Genomic DNA, 20,164 nt, shown 5'->3' on the forward strand with positions numbered 1-20,164 from the left:
CAACTCTAATTTTAGATATTTTTAAGCAATTTCGCTCAACTTTCCTTTTTGCAAACGATTTCATAAATTACGAATCATTTGTCAGAAGAAAATTTTCTCACTTACGTTTCCATTGCTCTTGAGGGTGATGCTCTCTTTCAGCTCGGTAACCGTGATGCTGACCAGATTTCCTTCATTGAAGTTTGCTATGACAGAGAAATTTCCATCCTGCATATCTTGTGCTAGAACATAAGTGCAGGTACCCGGCAAGCTCAAATGACGTCCATCAAACGTGAAGAAGTGTCCTCCATGAGTGACGACTCCTGATTTGCTGAAGGGTGGTATGAGATCTTTTAGATGAGCGGTCGGCCTAAATGACAAACGAACATTTTTGTAATTCTATTTGTCTGTGTCAATTTTCAAATTACAGTTGTCAAAAAATGCTGTTTTAACTCTCAAGTATGAGCGTTGTTTCCATCCTTCCATTGTGGACGATATAGAAAGAATAGAGCGAGACATTTAAACGTTTTACAAGATCGTTTATCAAGTTATTTACCTGTAAGCGCGATACAGATCCAAAGGCGTCGGTAGCTCTCTGTTACGTAAGAGATTTACAACAGAGGATTGGATGGCGGAAATGCCTGGGAGTCTGGACAAAAGAGTGAAATCGAGTGGTTGGACTTGAACGAAAGAGAGCAAGTTGCCCCACGAAGACTGTTTTTGCAACAGAGTCAGAACTGATTGAATTGCGGACGAGAGTTGCGAGTAGATCTTCTTCAGTTCGTTCGCCTCGTCGACCTGTAACAGTTTTGTCAATTCTTCTTTGATTTGTCAAAATTAATACTTTCATTGGTTTCATGAGATTATTATTATAACATGGAATTTACGTTATGAATTAATCTAATTACGTATTCATAGATAACGACAACAGTCTAGATCTAGAAGATCAACGGTCTAGAAGAGTGTAAACTTATTGGACGACTTAATAGATGCGACTTCTTCTGAATATCAAATCTATCAAATTTGCATATGTATGCTTGAGGAAACATACCTTCTCTTGTTTGATATGCTTGAAAACATACTGGCAAATGCTGTCGACAAGATGCTGTAATTCCGCAGTAGGCAGAATACTCTTTGTGACCCTGCACAGTTCTTCGATCGGAACCAGAACAGTTTGCGGTATCTCAAAGTTCTTCAGATCTTCCAATTTCTCCTTCAGCACTTCGTAAACAGGCAGGGCCTTCAGTTCGTTCATCAGCAAAGTATAGAATTCTTCGACGCTTCGTTTGGCCTGTTCCAATGCTATCAATACAACCTTCGCGGAGTCTTGAACTATTCCAGAGACTAAACCTATGGTATCATTTATTTCCTTTTGATGCTGATTTATCAAGTCAAGAACCGCGTTAAGATAAATATTGGCGAGTTTTGCCAAGGTCTCGAGGATATCCATAGCTTGATGGAATATCTTTTCGTATGATTGTTTCAATTTAGGACAAATCGACTTAATGGCTTCCTTTAGGTTGGCCGTTATGTTGGTTAATTGTTCTTGAAGTTTATCCAGACCTTTCGCAATTTCTTTCATCATCTCCGTGATAGCTGTCACAAGGACGCCAAAGTATTTGTTCCTTGAAGAGAATGAACGTTTTTAAACATTTCACGTAATCCTTAATTTGTCTTCTTATTCTAACATTGGAACTGTCGATCTTTAATATCTATTTAAATATATCATATAGTAGTTGATTGGAATTAAAGCAGTATAATGAAAATTCCCTAATGCGTGTAATCATATTTCTGTCGCAAGAAAAGCAAGCATTTTGATATCGTTAAAAACACTCGCATGTTTATAGTAATTGCAAAGATAAAAAGTCTCATACCAGTCATTTTGGTTTGGTAGATCCTAGCACTAATTAGGGATAAATTTTCGACACACGAAACTTTCTACTATTTTTGTGATTCGAGACTCAGGTAAATGACAATCTTTATAAATAACTTAGGTGAATGTTGTAATTATATGAATTTAGTTCTGTTCAACTAATAACGATGCAATTAAGTTCGTGTTTTGAGACTTTAGACTTATTTTAATTACTATAATTTTTCCAATAAAGAATTTTTTGATAAAAATTTAACAGTTTAGAAAGTAAGGAAGAAAGAAATAAACGTTCCAGATTTTGAGCTTTAAGTTTAGTTTCGAGTTTCAAACTCTGGTTTTGACCTATTTTTAGTTAAAAGTTTCCTAATATTCTAATATGGACGTTATCTTTATACATAATATAGATCTATATAGATTCTAATATAGAATACTATAATGTATATATGTACATACACGATGTCCCAGGATATTGCAGCGAAATGGTACCAGCATATTCTATGAGTGAAAATAAGAAAAAGATGTCATGTAAACATAAGCTCACGAATGCTTTGTTAAAATGTTATAATAGAAATACGAAATAACAGTGAATTATATTTTTTTCGATATAATGGTTAAACAAATTATCACTTATGGAAGATCACTTGGGAAGTTTCAAAAGTAATTCCAAAGTTTACTAGATAAGAATTAACATAAAGAATTTGTAATATGTTCGATAAAATTATAGGAAATCAATAAGAAATTTGTAATATAATAAATTCTGTATTTACAAGGCAATATCCCGAAATGGAACTAAATATCGCCGATTCACCTTTATGTTTTAACCAAAACCAAAAACCAATCCGTTGTTATATTCGTATTTTTATTATAATTTTTTATATTTAAGCATTTATGAGTCTATGCTTAGTGTACTCTTTTCTTAACTTTACTCTTTTCTTAATTTTATTCATAGAGTATACTAGCACTGTTTGGTGACTATTGTAGTATATATTACATAGTAGGTAATATAATACTATATAATACATAGTTTATAATGTTTTCTAAATAAACAAATACTTCGCTTGGTATGGACTAGACAAACACAATAGTATCATTTCAATTTGTTTTATATATATTTTTACTAGTAAATAATTTTGTCCACCTAATGAAAGTTTCACTGTTATCAATTTCAATATACAAGATATCTCATTCAAAATAGTCTAAACTAACTTTTCTCTACATATATTACACATTTATTAAAGAACATCGGTAAGTTTAAAAAAAGGGAAAGATTATTTGATAACGATTACCGTGATACTGTTTAAATGACTTCACGTAATCTAAACTATATTTAACTATATTTAAAATATATTTAAATTATATTTTTCCAATAGTTTCTGTATCATCACAAGTTAGTACAGAATACGATTAAGTGTCTATTTTATGCGCAATATCCTTTGGCTCATGTTAAATGTCACTATAGGAAATAGAATCTCGTAAGAATACTCACAAGGTAGCCTGGATTTCTTTGATACTCTCGTCAGCATTGAGTTCGTCCTTTATTTTGTTCAATTCTGTTTGATAATAATCTAAAAGTGGCTTCATATTTGGTTGCGCCTTCTTCAGATGTTCGATGAAGTCTGTGCCTTCTGCTTTCACTTGGTTCAATGCGTAGTCGTCGACGTCTTTTAATTTCTTCACAAGCTCGAGAATCTTATTTTTCTTAATTTCCTGTAAAAAGTCAAATCAACGTAGATAGCGAACATTTATGGGATAATTTTACGATGTGTGATCGATCGTATTAACAATTTAATGATGATCAGACTATGGATGTTAATGAAAATTCTTATTTCTAAAGAGAAATGAAACACGTAAGCAGCGATTTGTTTCATTCATCAAATTTAATAGCTAGTGTCTTTTCTTAGGATATTTTCTATATTTTTGTATGTTATACGAATTTTGCGCATTTCTTCATATTTAAATGCATAAACATCAGTGGTGTTTACTTGTCATTTATCTCTGTAGAGACAACAATTCGCTCTTATGAAGAACGCAAACATTACTTGATCAAAGAATCGCAGAATCACAATAATATAATAAAGATCCCTATCGTCATTATCGAACTCTAGTAAATTGCCCTAACTCAATTTATCGCTGGACAATCAAGTTTACTTACCACTAACTCGGCAACATTTTCTTTGTTGAAACCAAAATCGGGTTTCAGGAATTGTTTCTCGTCCAAATGAACCAAACCGTGGAATAGCTCCTTCTTCGCCCCATTTATGATAGCATTCCCATGGATCTCCGCCAGTTGACCAAGAACAACTTGTCCGTTGACGCTAAATTTGACCTTAGGGTTACCTGAAATTAATGCATTCAAAATGAACACACATTGAGATGAACTTTCGAACGTCGACATAAATTTTTTGACAAATTTTTATGAGTTCGATAATTTTGCGTTCTGTAAATCTGAAACGACTTGAAAACGTGTATGCAACTGCAGGGCATCCTGACTGGTTTGCTTGTCTCGCGTACTTTAAGTTACGGTTCGAAGTAACTCGAGCGAGGTAGCTAATCGGGTCAGGCACTGTTCGTGTCAAAATATCAAGCTTACCTTTGAAGTATGTTTCAAACTTGAATGGGTTCAAGTTATTGGCCTCGTAACTCATAACGCGAGGAGCCTCGCCCAAAAGAGACAGTTCTCTGTATATTTTTTGCTTGTTCTTGGAGATATCCAGCTTCCAATCATCCTTGATCAGTTCTTTATCAGGTAAAGTGACAAACAGATAAACATGGCTTGTATCAGCAGAGAAAAGAGCACCCAAAGTTTTTGGTTTTTGTTTCACGTCATTGTAGGTGAAGAAATTGCCGAATCCTATTTGTTTGGTAGATATTGTCAAATGAGATTTCAGATCGAGCTTCAATTGCTGGCCACGGCTATTCACTTCGACCGAACTGGTCAGGTTTCTGCCTTCTGGAAGTTCTTGGTTTTGCACATTCACCGCAATCGTGATCTTCTGACTTTTCTTGGCGAACACGTCTATGTCCAAATTAGCGTTCAATAGTTGTTGCTCCTTGTTACACTGCACATTTCCTTTCACTACCATGTCCTGCAAATGAGAATACACAAAATATTCGACATTTGTATTGTACATTTTTCACTACGAAATTTTTACTTTTCCCTTTTTTTATTTTTAGATAAAGTGTAACTGGGTCGCGAGTTAATTTAAATTTTCCATTGAAAATTTTTCATTCACAGTACGAATCATCGTGTACATTTTGAAAGATTATTCTGGATTTTCTATAAAGGATGTTGCGTTTCGAATCGAAGTTATACAGATACAAATGAAATGTGACTGTTCGTCATTATGTATCATATTAATTTTACCTTGGACTGCGTTGGATACGAGAATTTTGTTTCCCCATTAAGGGACATGCTGTTCTTGTCGATATTAATGTCTCCATTGACAGACAAACTGGTCTTATCAGATGGTTTGTTCTTTCTGTCCAGATAAAGAGACGCGTCGACCTTGTATGACGCGGTCTGTTTGGTCTTAGGTAGATCGTATGTGAAAATGGCAGCTACTTCACGGGAAGGCAAAGATACAATGGAAGCTGCAATCATAGATATTATTAACGTATTAGTTCCATTAACGTTTGAAATTATTTCAATAATTATTCCTCGTTTTTACCAGCTTCTTTGGGATGAATGTATAATTGATAAGTGTATTCGGTCTTGTCCTTTGAAGAATGGAGATAGAGATTCGTTTTGTGGTCGAATATCGGGTTTTTCAACTCCGTCCTGGTCTTCAGACCGAATTCTACAGGTACGTTGAACTTCTTCAGATCGACTTCTACCGTTACTTGATGTTTTAGTAATTTTTTCTCTGAAAATAAAGCATTCGAAGTTTCATTGAAAATCTCATTGAAAATTCTTATACGATTCTGATACGATTTTATCCAAATTAGTAATTGCAATAAGTATTATTAGATTAATAGTTAAAATAAATAAAAATAAATCATGAAATTATTCTAGACATTTTGAATTGATTTTTTACAGGATTTTTTGCCACTAACTTTTTCAACGAAATCTAAGATTGACCTAAGTTGAGTATTTCTTTTAACTCGTTTTCTAACAATTTTGAGAATTCTTTTTCTCACTGCAATAGTCATTCCAATTTGGTTGCTTGAACTCGAACTCCGATTCTAAATCGGATAATTCGACCTGTTGATACGAACCTAAACTTGAAGTTAAATCGATACGATCTGAAGTCAAGTAACCTGCCTAATCTAAACGACGTTTAAGGCTATGGAAACATTACTCACGTTCTACGTTCATAATCGATTGAAGTTTGAACTGAGCGCAGTCCTTGTTCTGCTCGCAGTAGCTATTGAACACATGCAGCTCTTTGTTCGATAGTTTTAGTTCACCCACGATGGCAGATGGCTCGAAATTCACGTTCAACACTATTGCCACGCCAACTTCTCCATCTTTTTCTTGACTCAATTGTTGACGAGTATATTTGAAGGAGGAGCTCCTTGTATCATCGCCGACCTTCATGCTTCCATTGCCCTCCACCACGATCTTTCCATCCTCATCGCGACGCTTGTAGTTTGTGCTGGATATATAATACAACATGTACCTATATTTACATCCTGATTGGGTACATTGTATTAAATTGATAAATAAACTGCGGATTTTCTTCTTATGCATTTATGAAAAATTTTAGGATACATATATAAAATGGCCAATTTTTAGGGAATTGTATTTCACCGATGTCGAAAATACAGACACATTTATATATGTAAAAATAAAATTCCATATGTATTCTATATGTGCAATGTAGAAAAGCATAGAGTAGATTTATTTTTACATCTTTTAATTCCATTTATAAAAATATGGAAAACGAATGAGAAAATATAGGAATTAAAACACACGTAATTATATTGAATACGCGAAATAAGTATCTATTTCATTACGTTTCATTTCGTTAATTACGTTCAGAAAAATATAAATTTGCAAATATCCACAGTCTATTCATAAAGATCATAAAAAAAATTTGAGGGAAATACCTCCCAGTTACGATGTTCTTGCCATCGCTGGTCACAGCCATGGTGATGAGCTTGCCGTTCTTTGGTGTTGGTTTGTTGGCGATTTCAGCATGGATCTTGCGGTGTTTGATTTTGTCGCTATCAAAGTTCGCGTTAATCACGAAATTGTCGATGCTTTCGAGATCCACATGCGCATCAGCCTTCGCGAATCCTTTAGGAGTGTCCACTATCCATTCACCTGTGATATGATACAAAAATTTGGCCATTTGTAATTAATTCAAACAAAAATTCTCAATTTTAAAACAACATATAAAATGATCTACGAAAAGATAAAAATATTTATCAAAAAGAAAAAAGACGTGGAAAATTGAAATTGCTCACTTTATACATATATCACAGTCTAATAATATTATCTTTCTTCCATTTTAGATTTAAATTAAAAGTATTGAATACATTCTTGTAATTGTTAACCAGTTCTTCAGCAAATCTTATCAGTTAACTGTTCTAACAAAAGTACAATACTAAATGCTATAAACAGTGGAGTGAGAAATTGTAAATCAAAATTGCAGTGATCTTTCTAGAAGAATACTATTGATATATCGATGCTCGAGTCACCTTTGTATTCCTTCTCATTTAGCTTTTGGAATTTGGAGAATATCTCGGTTTTTCCATTCGGACATGCAGATGTTACATGGAACAGACTGCTCGTGTCCAAATACTGCATTTCACCATTCAGAGTATATTTGTTACCGTCAGCAACTGCTTTACTGTCGATTGTTAGCTTGTTTTCTTCTTTCAGTCTCTGTAAAATCACACGAAATAAGAAATTAGATGAACAAGTATCCTGCTAGTAAATTTATCAAATTTTGTCGAGTTTTCTATATTAGCATTGTTTTCCAAACTTTAGTCAGATTTTTTTCATTTTGAGGCCTGTTTTGTGTGACCAAGTAATTCTTTCTTATTTTCTAGTCCACTATATTAGAAGTTGTGAATAGCACAACATAATTTTTTATTTACGTCTTTTACACATATATTTCTCATATATTTTATCCCATCCTGAGAAATATTCCTTTCATATTTCATATAACATATAACGATCCGAGGATTACGAGAAGGTTAAAGAATCAAAGCCAAAATAAAAATACTTAAATCGTAAAATACCTTGTAAGCGAGTTGCAAATCAACGTTGCGCAATTTCTCATGGAGTAAGTTGGCTTTAGCCTTGATGTTGACGATAGAAACTGTAGGAAGGTATTCGTTATCAGATCTAAACGAAATTGCCTTCTCTCCAAACTGGCCATCTAAATTCACCATAGCTGTCTTCTTCTCTGGCGTTGGATTGTACTTATAGTTGCTCGATAATTGTATACGAGGGAGATTCACAATGTCCAAAGTAAGTCTTCCTTGACCTTCGCTGGGACCTTCCATGTCCTTATTTAATCCTTTCAGCTCGATTTCTGAATTTAATTCGATCTTGTGATCGTTGTTGTATGTTAGCTTTATGTTATCTGTAGCTTTCATGATATCCGCCTCATCAGAGTCCAACATACTTGAGGACAGCTCGAGCTTCAGGTTTTGGAGCTTTTCGCTAGGCAATTTCATTTCCAGATCACAATCCGCTCTGTATGGTTTATCGACATTGTTTCCGTGTCTTAGATTTACCTTGCTCTATAAAATTGGAAATTAATCTCAATTAATATTATTGATAACTACAATTTTGTTGATTTTCTGATTTTTAATGTTATTTAGTAGTTGAAAAGTTATTAAAAATATCTACTTAAATATAGTTACTCTTATTAAGTGCCCTAGATGGGTAGCTTTATCAATTCTTTTAATTTGAAAGAACTCGCATATTTAGCTTTCAAATTTGTTCAAAATAGCCTTTAGAATTGGAAAAAAATTCAGGAAATTTCTTACCGCCAACGAGAAATCATCTCCGACAGACGACTCGACGTTGTACGTTCCAGTATTGGCATCATGAACGCAGCCAAGCTGAACTTGTAGCTTCTTCGGAATATTCGCTCCGTCCAAGTTTATGCTCAATTCTCTCAGCTTTCCCTTATCCGCTTGTTCCACGTTCTTTCCACTCCATGTTAATCGCACATCCTTTCCGTCCTTATTGATGTACTTCAAGTTAGCGTTGCCTTTGAACGTTATCGCCACCAGATCAAGATCTTGTATGTTAGTATCGTAAATGAATTTCCTCGATGGTCCACCCTTTTGTTCGTAATCTGCCAATTCACTCGACACGCGTATATCATATTTGTTCTCCTTCTTCGCGCTGTTACGTTTTCCTTTGTACACGAGGTGTCGACCATTGGGTAAAGTAACGTCAGCTTCTAGTTGTAACTGGCCATCCTGTAGGGTGCCTTGTAACTGACCTTTGGCGTTAGCTTCCAACTTGTATTTCAAGAACTCTATCACGTTCTTCGTGTCTACGGACGTCTTTGTGATATCAGATACAGTAGAAACTTTGAGACGTTTGCTAGGATCCTTCTCAGCATCGTACAAAAGCTCGAGATTGCCTACATGTTGAGATCCAGAAACAGTTAAAGTACCGGTAGCCTTGATTTTTCGGTTGATCTTAGGAATATCCACGTTCAGGTTTGCGTCTCCTTGACCACCTTTATAAGAGTAATGACCATTAGCTGTTAAATAGTTCTTCAAGTTAACACTCAGTGTACCACTTGGATTTGGACTATGTTTGGTCTTCAATTGGAAGTTGATGTAGGTCGCACCATCGACTTTCATTTCGATGACAGAGTTAAGAAGTTGAGGATTAGCCTCCAGACCAGTGTCAACTTTCACCTTCACTCCATTCAGATTTAAGTGTCCATCCAGTTGTAGGTTCACGTTGTTCTTGCTAATATCATGGATCACCATCCCATCGGCGCTGTATTTGCCACCTGGTTTCATTTCGAGAGAATTGGTGAATTGGCTCTTGTGTCCATCCAGAATGATGCGCTTGCCTTTCACTTCGATGCTGTTTTCCATAAATTCAACTTCCAGTTCAACTTCATAGTCACCAGGTTTCTCCGTGTCTCTCTTGGCAGATAATTCGGTCCCATACTTGAACAATTTATATTTCACTTCGATGTCAGTATTGACCGATTTGCGGGTTAGCTTTCCATCGTACTTCAATTTGAGATTGATCACCGGGTACGTGAGCTCGCTGTATACAGACCAAAGGAGATCCTTGGGATCTAATTTGTAAACAACTTTCTGTGTTAAGGACAAGCGATTGGTTTCAGACTTTGGATCAGGTCCGTAAATGAACACGAGCTTTTGTCCCATTTCATTCGGTTCTCTGTTGAACTCCCAGTTCAGGTTGAATGCACTGTTCGGATCGTTTGGAATGGCAGAAACTGAGAGCTTGTAGTCGTCGTTGCTTTTCTTGCCATCCAATTTGAATACTATGTTCCTGTTTGATTCTTGACTGATAACCGTGTCCACGTTAATGCTGGTAGGTGTCCATGCGAGATTACCATCAACAACAATTACTTTTGCACCACCAATAACGAAAGCTACCTTTTCGAACACGTACTTTTGACCACCTTCGTAATCAGAAACATCTATCGTGCCTTCCAGATTGTATTTGTATGGTGTCAGCTTCCCTGGGCCAGCAAGTTTTACGACATGCTCGGGTACCTTGTACTCCAATACAGGCTTGTATTTGCTTCCACTAGCTATTACCCCTATAACACCGTAGTATTCTACCTGATCGTGAAGAATAGTGACACTCACAGTACGTTCCTTTGGAGTATTCTTAAGTACAGCTTCCACGGAAGCTTTCTTAATAGGCGTGTCCAAAGCTGCTTTGATGTACCTGTTAGGTTCCACACCTGTTTCGACGATCAACGCTAGACGCTTGTTAGACCCGCTACTTTCATTGTCCAGCAAAAGTTCGAAGGAACGTTTCTTCTCGTCTTTGATATTGAGGTCAAGTTTGAAGTGATATTTGTTGATTTGTGGATTATTCAAGGTGATTGCAAATTTGGCTGGTCCGCTTAGGGGGAACAGAGGCTTTTGGATAACGGTACCTAGATCTTGATAAGGATATGATACTTTTCCGCAGATGGTTATACCAAGAATACTGGCTAGTTGTTCGAAGCAACCGGAGTGTTCCTTGCCCTTTGCGAATTTAGGAGCTACATATTCACTTCCTTTGGCTCCAGAGGAGAGTAGGACCTCGCTCTCCACGTTGATGATCTCCTGCGTCTTCTCAGGAATGCTATAGTGGATATCAATGCCGTGCCCGTCTAATACGGAGGCAATCAATTCATTGCTGGTAGCTGAATGAAGAGTGGTAACGATCTTCATTCCAGATTCGGCTCCAGGTGCTTTTACGAGCATATTTCCGACGATGTTGACAGAAACACTTGCTTCAGTAAGGAGTTTAAATTCGGCGTTCTTTGGATCATTCAAAATAGCTTTGAGATCTAGTTTTCCACCAGTCTTCAAACGAAGTGCGCTTGTTCCAGTCAGGCCAAGACTTAATGCGCTTCCCAAACCGGTGGGATACACTAAATCACTGTCGAGAAACTGGAGACAGTTCTCAAAGTCGTAGTCTAAGTCTTTGACAACGCCGAAGCCTTTCTCGAGGCTGTCGAAGATTTTGTCGATGATGGCTTTAGGATTCAGCTTGTGGGTATCACCTTGATAGCTCAAGTGCGCGAGTTCGACACCAAACAATTTGGCAGATAAGTCTACATCTAATTCCTGATCGACCTCGTTGTTTCTCAAGTGCACATTCTTCGCGAATTTATCCAATTCTGCCTGTTTCACATCACGTTTAGGTCTAATTTTCTCATACCGTTCCTTAATATATTTACCAAGCGAGGTAGCGGTATTGGTACTTTCAGTGTTCAAGTCGTCCAAGACCTCCCAGACTTTTCCCTTGGGTCCAAAGTAGTGCTCAATCACTCTGTCCAAATTCTCCACACGTGTATTCAATTCAAGAAAATTGAAGTTGCGTCCGAAGAGCTCCATTGTCATGTTTAAGTTTGTGGAACGTGGCACAAAACTATTTTGACTGTATATAACATTGTTCTCAAGGGTAGAACCGATACCAAGCGAGTCCATCTTATAAGATAATTCGTTATTGAAGGAGAATTTCCTGAAGTCTTCCGGGAATTTTGTTCGAGGCTTGATCAGTCCAAGGTGATTCTTGGCATTCAGTTTGCTAGGATCTGTCGAGGCTCTCAGGTTTCTCAAGTGACTTTGGATGAAAGATCCTACCTGATTGACAGTCTCCTTATCCAGCACCTCTTTCAGAAGACTGGCTGTGTGTGGACAAGGACAGGCGACCATAGACAAATAAGACTTGATCCTAATTTCACTGTCTTCCTCTCGATCAGCTAGCACCTTAAACAGGATATTCTTCCATTTCATCGTGCACCTGGTTGGCAAAGCTTCAATAGCAGCGACTCGTACACGATTTCGTACGTTCTTATCAGCACCGATATTGGCCAATTTCTGCAAGGTAGCGTCATCAAGGAACTGAGTGTTACCTAGAGCTTTAAGAGCAGAGACGACGATGTTCTCCTGTTCCCTGGTCTTGGTTTTGCCGTTACCTACTTTCTCACGAATCTTGTGCACCGCCTGCTTCACTTCTGGCACATTGTCACAGGAGTGTACTTGGCAGTACTTGCCGATTACTTGACCAACTCCAAGGTAGCCAAGTCGGGGTAGGTTAGGCTGGTCCAGAAGAGTCGTTATGGCTGACACTGATGGCAGATGAACATGGCGAATGATAGTTAGACTGGCATAGAAGAGAAGAGTCTGGACAGTTGAGAGATCTTTGCTCTTCATTAGTTCTACTCCAACTTCAGCTGCTTCACCGCTTCCAGTTTGGAACAGAGCATCCAGTAATAGCTTCTGATCATTTTTGTCGGAACGAACCTTCCGATACACAGAAAGGATGTCATTCTTGTTGCTTAACCTGAGAACCTTCACAAGATCAGCGAATTTCGCAGCTGCTTCTGGTCTCACGGTACGCCGTGAGGCTACTTCAGTTTTGGCAGCTTTCAACGCATTGTTAATGGCTTCCGGAGAGGATTTCAATACTGGGTGTGGAGCTTCGAATATGATAGACTTTGGCTGGGATACTTCTGCGGTGGGATTGTCACTCTTTTCGTTCTTTAATGTTAATGTAGTTTCTACAATAGTCTTGGCACCGGCACTTCCATGGCTGAATGGAACGAGGTTGTACACTTCTTTGGATATAGCCTTGGTTAAAATACCGCGTTTGAAACGTTGCTCGATCGATTGTTGCGAACCGAGGACTGGAGAGGATTTCCAACCAGCCGCTGTGTCCATGCTGCCAGATACGAGTGCCTGGTCCACGTTCTCCCGGAATGCACACATAGCAAGATTTCTATTCTTATTCACGATCAGAGAGTCACCTTCCTTGCGGAAGTTAAACTCTGTTGGACAGGTTCCCATCACGTCAGTCTGAAAAGATGATTGATGTGATTATGATAATGTTTGGTTTATGTACAGTGGCCGACGAAAGGAAGTTTAGAAGATAGATAATGCGCAAAAATATATCATTTTACAAACTGAGGTTATATTCGATAAGAATAACGAATAACTACTCTCAGCATAAAAAATATATACTATAGAAATTACTAATCTTCATATATCAAATTTATATTTTCTTCTCTCTATTGCCGTAGGTGAGTATGCACTAAACATTGACGAAAGATTCATCTTTCATGTACATACTAAGTGTTCCATATAACTAGAACTAGCGATATCTTTAAAACAGTTATAGATAGAAAAGAATATTTTAGCAATATTTTTGGAAAATTAAATAGATCGAGATGATGCATTTAGTCGTATTAATCTTGTGTATTTTTGTGCATTGATGTATGTATAAAATGAAACTGCAGCTTTTATTTAAATTGTATTCTATGCTTTTGAATGCAGTCGATACATTCTTCAATTCACTACAGGAAAACTCTAAAATTCTAAAAATCTTAAGCGTTAAAGAATATATTAGTTTCAAAGTTATTGCAATTTGAAATTTATTATATTAATTTCATCATTGTTATAAGCAAATACAAAGGATTTTGATTAGATTCTAGATTTTTGAGATGTCCACTTTTATTACATATCCCATAGTGTAAACAATGAAGACTATTTATGTCTGTTATCCTAAATTGTAGTCAGCCATTTGATTATGACTGAACATTAGCAAATAAAAATATTTTATACAAAGTATAGTACTTTGGACCTGTGATTAATATTTTTGTTCCTATAAAATTAAGTTTATATTAGAAAATTCACTAAATTTCTAAAGGTTATATAAGGTTATTGTTGAGAAAGGAAATTAGCTATGAATCATGTTGAATAATATTATTTCAGGTTTCACGAACCTCGTGACGCGTGGTTACACCGTTATCCTGCATAACAGCCGATTGAAACATGGAAACAGCTGCTCTCTTGATATTAAGAGATGCTTGGGAGTCAGCTGAGTCGGTGCAGAGCTGAGTGTCAATATGGCCATCGTGGTAATTGAATTGAATCGGAAATTGTTCAACGTCTGGTGTCGACGGTGGCTGAAAAATGTATTTCACATCGTCAGCAAATGTAAGTACATATCTATTTTGTATGTTATATGTGGATTGCGGATATCATTGAAAATTTATGACTTTGCAGATAGAGTAGGTAAAGAAGTAAAAGAATAAGTAGAGCAAGTAAAAAAGAAGAAATTAAATAGGGATTCATATTACTTATTAAAAATTATAATGAATATTCTGCTGATAGGTGTATCATATTTTTGTATATTACATGTACTCTGTGCATTCTATCATCTTCAAATTTCAAAAATGCATCAAGCGTCTACAAAGTGTGATACACGAAACTATGTTTATGTTAAGGCATCGAAATCGATAAGAAGGTAGCTATTGGTATCACCTTATTTATATGTATGGAAAAATTGACGTCAGATTAGAATGCAGAAATAGAGAAAAAAGAAAGTTAAAATAGTACCGCTCCGTTGATTTGGACGTTCTTCAACCGCAGTTGATGCACACAATCCGGTTTCACAGACAATTCTACGGTGGCTGCCAGTTTAAGAGTTGCATCTCCTTGCGCGCCAGTGACAGACGTCACCGATGTACCCTCTAAGTTGTATACGTACGTATGCCCTTCCTGATACGCCTTTTTTGGGTGCACTATTTAAAAAGACAAAGAAGTGTTGTTAAACAAACTACGAGTGTCGTGGCTTTTCGAATTAACCGTCTGCCCGTTTACGATCTTTTGGAAGATTTTTCATGCATTAACATATTGTAACATCGAATGCAAATTAAATCTCGAAAACAAAATATCGAAATATATGCAAAATATTTGTATGTAATATAATCATTTCGAAAAGTTAAAGTTACAGTTAAAGTTGAAACTGAGCATCATCACACACGAAGTCTGTATTTGTTGAATTGTAATTATCAAATGATAAAATGATACAAATATATCGTGGATTTTGATTGAACGTTATAAGGCAAAGGGATAAAAAATGTTTAAGATCAAATACTTACTTCCACGGCAACCGACTGTGCATCCTGATTTAGCTGCAACAATAGAAATAAAGAGTACATTAAAAAGATTGTACTAACGATAGATCTTATTATCATTAGACTATGAATGTTTATACAAATTCAAATTTTTCTAAACGAAACTAACGAAATGTAACCTAAATGAAGATTTGTTTCATTCTTTAAGTATTATTATATAAACAGTATTTTACTTTGAATATTTTGTATATCCCTGTATATTAAATATGCTCTGTATATCTTTGCATATTTAGATTTTCCATTGATGAATGCATAAACATTCTGCTCGTCATCGTCTATTGTTATCGAAAACGATCAGAATTCACTGCTACAATAAAATCTTCGCAGACATCAATTAAAGAATCTCAGAATCGCAACAAAGTAACAAAAGATCTTAATCTTCAGTGTTCAACCACGGTCCTATTGTCGGCATTAATTTTAATTGCCCTAACTTATTCCATCGCTGGACGTTGTCAGTCAATTTTGGTAACGATTTATAACGCTCAATAAAGCAGCAAAGAGGGAGAGTTGCATTGAATAAGTCGGGCCGGTGCTTAAAACGCCCACTTGAATTCGTCATTAAGGGGCCAATAGTTGGTCACATCGAGATTTGTTTTGACGTCGCATAAACACGGGCCAGCCAGTGCATAATAATGTGTAACAGCATAATAACTAAATCATACCCAATCACCCAATGTAATAGCATAACAACGATACTAATCGTATCGTAATCCACAATAATATCTTTGATCGTTTCATAGGTCCTGTCGTTTTTCATTATCCATCTTCAACAAATTATCGTTCTCCACTTCTCAAAGCCACGTCGTGGTTCAAATAGGCTCAAATTCTATATGACTGTTTTAAGGGCTAAAGTTGATACCACAGCTATTTTTAACCACTGAAGCTCGTGCTTTTGCAAAAGAGTTTAACGAAAGATCATATTCTACGCTAAAAGTATGAATGTTCTTGTTCATCGCTATTTTGCATGGATATTTATTTACTTATACGAAATGTAAGATTATAAAAATGTAGAGAATGCATATAATATAAAAAATACATAAAATAATTAAGAAAAATCATTCGTTATAATATTTAGCGAGTGGAACAAATATCTATAGACATAAATTTTATTTTCTTAGCTACGTTTAGGAAAATATGAAATTACATAAAAACTCGCAGTCCATTCGTCAGTACGTTATTGCAATAATAGAAACGATGAAACATTGTCTCCATTAGGCTGGTCTAATATTACTCGCAACTTAGTCGAAATTAATTCGTCCGTCGTATTTAATCGACTTTCGCTGTATAGCCACTAGACTCCCTCGAGAACCATTTTGTTCTTCTTGCCGTGGCACACGCAGTGAAACTTCTGCGTTGCTGAAGGATTTCGGCACGTGACGCGAAATCTAGACTCGTTTCGAGTTGGTTCTGATAAATTGGTCGGCGAGAAACGAAAAAGAAAATACGCTTCACCCTCGGTCCAGTGGTAGTCACGCGCTCGAAATTCAGAGTCTGTTCGACAGTTCTACCGAATATTTCGGCTTGTCAGCGAAGCGATATCCCGATGAAATTTCCAATTCACTCGGGGTAGTTCGATAGTTTGGATCATAGATTGGAGTAGAATAATGTTGTTGACATAGTATGTTCATGTAATAAAGTTGAAACAGTGATTTGAGTTGCTTCACAAATTATTACTGTGATAAAAACTTATTTAGGGATCTTTAGATTATTTAGGATTATTAATTATTTTTTCCTATAAAGTTATTACCTTCAGAGTCCTTCATCATTTTGTTCTAACGTCGTTTAAATTATTTATCAGTCACAAGCATTCGTCTGTTACACCTTTGTGTATCAAGAAATTATCAACGAATAAATAATTTATAGAGATATCGACGAATCGATAATTTGACGAATAATTATTTTGTTGGTATCGTTTGAAAGATCTTCCGTTGATAATTATATATTCGTTTATATAATTAATTCGTATATATAATATAATCGAATATAATAATGGAAATACAAATATATAATTATATGATCGTTTGTATTTCCATTATTCGTTGCCATTTGATAAATTAAATTTCTTAAATGCCGCATATTTTTCTTGTCTTATTTCTGTCCGAAATCTGAATTAAGATTATTTAATTTAAGATTAATTGAAAATAAAAACTGGATGTTACGATATTAATTTTAATTAGTTCCAATGGTAAAAATTAAGATTTATATATCTTAATTAAAGTTTCGCATAAAATTTTGTAAAATAATTGACTCTACTTAATTCTAATGGCAAAGATTGAGCTTAATCTTAATTAAAATTTAGAATAAATGATTTGTACAATAAGTGAAATATTAGAAATTTTATTCATCGGGACGAAATAATCGATTAACTTCTATAGAAAAATGAATAGAATATTATATTAAGCAAAAATTCGATAACATCTTTCATCATCATTTGAATGTAGAAGTAAAATTCGTTTGGGAAAACTCGGCCACTCTATAAAATATTAAAGTAACGAATTTTTTGTTCTATAAGACTCGTTAAAATTCAGCGATGCATGCAGAAGATAGCTAGGCAAACGATATAAAAAATATGCACGGCGAATGTTTATGAAAAGTCTCGTGTTTAAGAAGCTTCTATCACCGAGCTACTTTATCCCATTTTTATCCACCATGTAGATTTCCAGCGGATAATAATGTAGAAAGTAGATAACGTCGTAGAAAATGCGCGCATAGGAGGCTTACGGCGGCTTCATTCGCTGGAAAACTTTTAATAACTCTTGCCTTCTTTATCGAGCAATATTTTACTATCTCTTGCCCTTTCCATTAGCACAACGTTTCTTCTTCGTTTACTTAAGTGACCCTTTAAACAAGAATTTTAGATTATTACACTTTTTAAGCCCTTTGACGTTAAACGTTTAAAAAGCTTGTACCTTGAACCTCTTTTCATCTTTACACTTTCAACCTAAACATTTTTCATTCGATAGCTATACTTATCGTCAGGAAAGATCCGAAATTTTTATAAACAAGGTATATTCTCGTTCTTTAAAATGCATTATTATAATTGCTCAAGTATTGTATTTTATATCGATATCAATGATTTATCTTCGTGTTTCGAATGTATTAATTAATTTGAAACAATGGACTAACCAATGGAAATATGCGTACATGTTGTTTAAACGCAAACTTATTGAAAAATATTAAAATGTAAGTTGTATTATTATTTTATCAGGATATAAGAAGTATATTGGAATATAGTTGGATGTTTTACAGAAACTCGCGATCGTGATAATTTCTATAAAACACATATACCTAATTTTGCGTCCCAGCATCAAGAACCAATCGACTAAAAATAAGCGTTTCAAGATCGAGGGTCAGCAAAGTCAGCGATTATCGTGTTATCGACGCGACCTTACTACGAGGTTCAGGCCTCTTTTGCACAAATATGTCGCTCTTCCCCCCGGGGGCTAATCAGTGTCTCGCGTAAAAATGTTATCGATTATAAAACGAGTCAATAAGATTTTTTATCGTGTCCGCAGGGTTTTCCTTCTTGTCGGCAGTGTATCGTGCATTGCGAGAGGCTAAGTGATCCATCATTTAGACTTTATCATGGCCTTTGAGATTTTTAGAAACAAACGACACTATCCAATCGACGTTAATATTCCAGCTGATTCTTTTTTAAACTCTCGAATCATCTTACGTGAAACGTGAAGTTCTTACAGTTACCGATATTTTCACTTTATCACGATCCTCAAGCTTTGTGCATTTCAACCTGCTTTTCGTTAAACACGAGAACAAAGTAGTTTCAACGATTGTAAAAATACGATCAACGTGAAATTGAAACGAAAAATCACGAAAAGAAATGTCTTTATTAGAAAAATACAGAGTTCGATCGAAAATAATGCAAGAAACAAATATAATATCGTTACTGTTTTTCACGTCTATGATTATAATTCGAATTGCTTTCGATTTCTGTGTTGTAATTTGACTTAGATCAAAAGGAACGTGATACGACAACATTTTTTTCTATTAATTATGCCGATATCAGCTAAGTTGTTTAAAGCTGTGTGGCACTAAGAAAAAATTAAAAAGGTATCGCGAAGAAAAGAAATGAATAGAATTACCAAACAAGTTTACTTGTCCGGAATATTTATATTGTGATCTCTATGTATCGTAATCAGCTACATGTTTTTTACTAAATCCAAATAAAGCATAAAAGAGTTGTAGCGCAAACAGGCAATTAACGTGATATTGATTATTTATTAAGTGCAGACTTCTGTAATATTAGTTTCACAATCTAAAGTAGCGTTTTCGAAATATCTTAACGTCCTGTAATGTATTTATAACGTTGACATTTCAATTTTAAAATATGGTGACATTTGTTATTTTGTTTCTGATAGAACTTGGTAAACGATTACGAGTACAATGACTGCCGATAAACTGCATGCTTAACATAGCGTTTTTCTCGGGTTTTAGCTGAACAAAAACTACGTCGAAGTTATTGCAATGATTTTCTTTTACCACTGGTGATATTTTCGTAACATACAAAAGTAACGTTAGAGATATTGCCTATAACCTTAATAAGAATAACAATAATTATTTAATTAATTGCATCGTTATCATTGATACAATTTCATTTACATTTTTTCTGACATTTTATATTATCAAACCCTGTTTTTTTTTTAATTGTCACAGTGAAAGGGAATTCCAATGATTTGTTTTCTGTCATTATGTT

General features: G+C 35.4%; 2 protein-coding genes across 3 annotated transcripts in view; one reads left to right on the forward strand and one right to left on the reverse strand.

Annotated features, from left to right (window-relative positions):
• LOC126873684 (apolipophorins) overlaps nucleotides 1–20,164 on the reverse strand; it is a 46,233-nt gene that overhangs the window by 7,179 nt on the left and 18,890 nt on the right. Inside the window, exons 2-17 of one of the 2 annotated variants that reach the window (XM_050634783.1) lie at nucleotides 15,418–15,450; nucleotides 14,873–15,057; nucleotides 14,257–14,439; nucleotides 8,795–13,330; nucleotides 8,039–8,545; nucleotides 7,493–7,679; nucleotides 6,899–7,115; nucleotides 6,152–6,444; nucleotides 5,518–5,712; nucleotides 5,214–5,440; nucleotides 4,440–4,935; nucleotides 4,002–4,186; nucleotides 3,336–3,556; nucleotides 1,031–1,604; nucleotides 536–777; nucleotides 106–349 (exon numbers count right to left, since the gene is read on the reverse strand). In XM_050634783.1, coding sequence (XP_050490740.1) covers nucleotides 106–349; nucleotides 536–777; nucleotides 1,031–1,604; nucleotides 3,336–3,556; nucleotides 4,002–4,186; nucleotides 4,440–4,935; nucleotides 5,214–5,440; nucleotides 5,518–5,712; nucleotides 6,152–6,444; nucleotides 6,899–7,115; nucleotides 7,493–7,679; nucleotides 8,039–8,545; nucleotides 8,795–13,330; nucleotides 14,257–14,439; nucleotides 14,873–15,057; nucleotides 15,418–15,450 — 8,525 coding nt within the window. Of the gene's footprint in view, nucleotides 1–105; nucleotides 350–535; nucleotides 778–1,030; nucleotides 1,605–3,335; nucleotides 3,557–4,001; nucleotides 4,187–4,439; nucleotides 4,936–5,213; nucleotides 5,441–5,517; nucleotides 5,713–6,151; nucleotides 6,469–6,898; nucleotides 7,116–7,492; nucleotides 7,680–8,038; nucleotides 8,546–8,794; nucleotides 13,331–14,256; nucleotides 14,440–14,872; nucleotides 15,058–15,417; nucleotides 15,451–20,164 lie in introns of both variants that reach the window. The other variant, XM_050634782.1, reaches the window with a different exon arrangement.
• Nucleotides 14,324–20,164, forward strand: part of LOC126873736 (uncharacterized) — a 97,490-nt gene continuing 91,649 nt past the window's right edge. Inside the window, exon 1 of the mRNA XM_050634929.1 lies at nucleotides 14,324–14,470. The gene's annotated coding sequence lies outside the window, so the exon portion shown is untranslated. The remainder of the gene's footprint in view (nucleotides 14,471–20,164) is intronic.

The sequence above is a fragment of the Bombus huntii genome, chromosome 15 (genome assembly GCF_024542735.1).
Source record: "Bombus huntii isolate Logan2020A chromosome 15, iyBomHunt1.1, whole genome shotgun sequence".
NCBI classification, from domain to species: Eukaryota; Metazoa; Arthropoda; class Insecta; order Hymenoptera; family Apidae; genus Bombus; species Bombus huntii.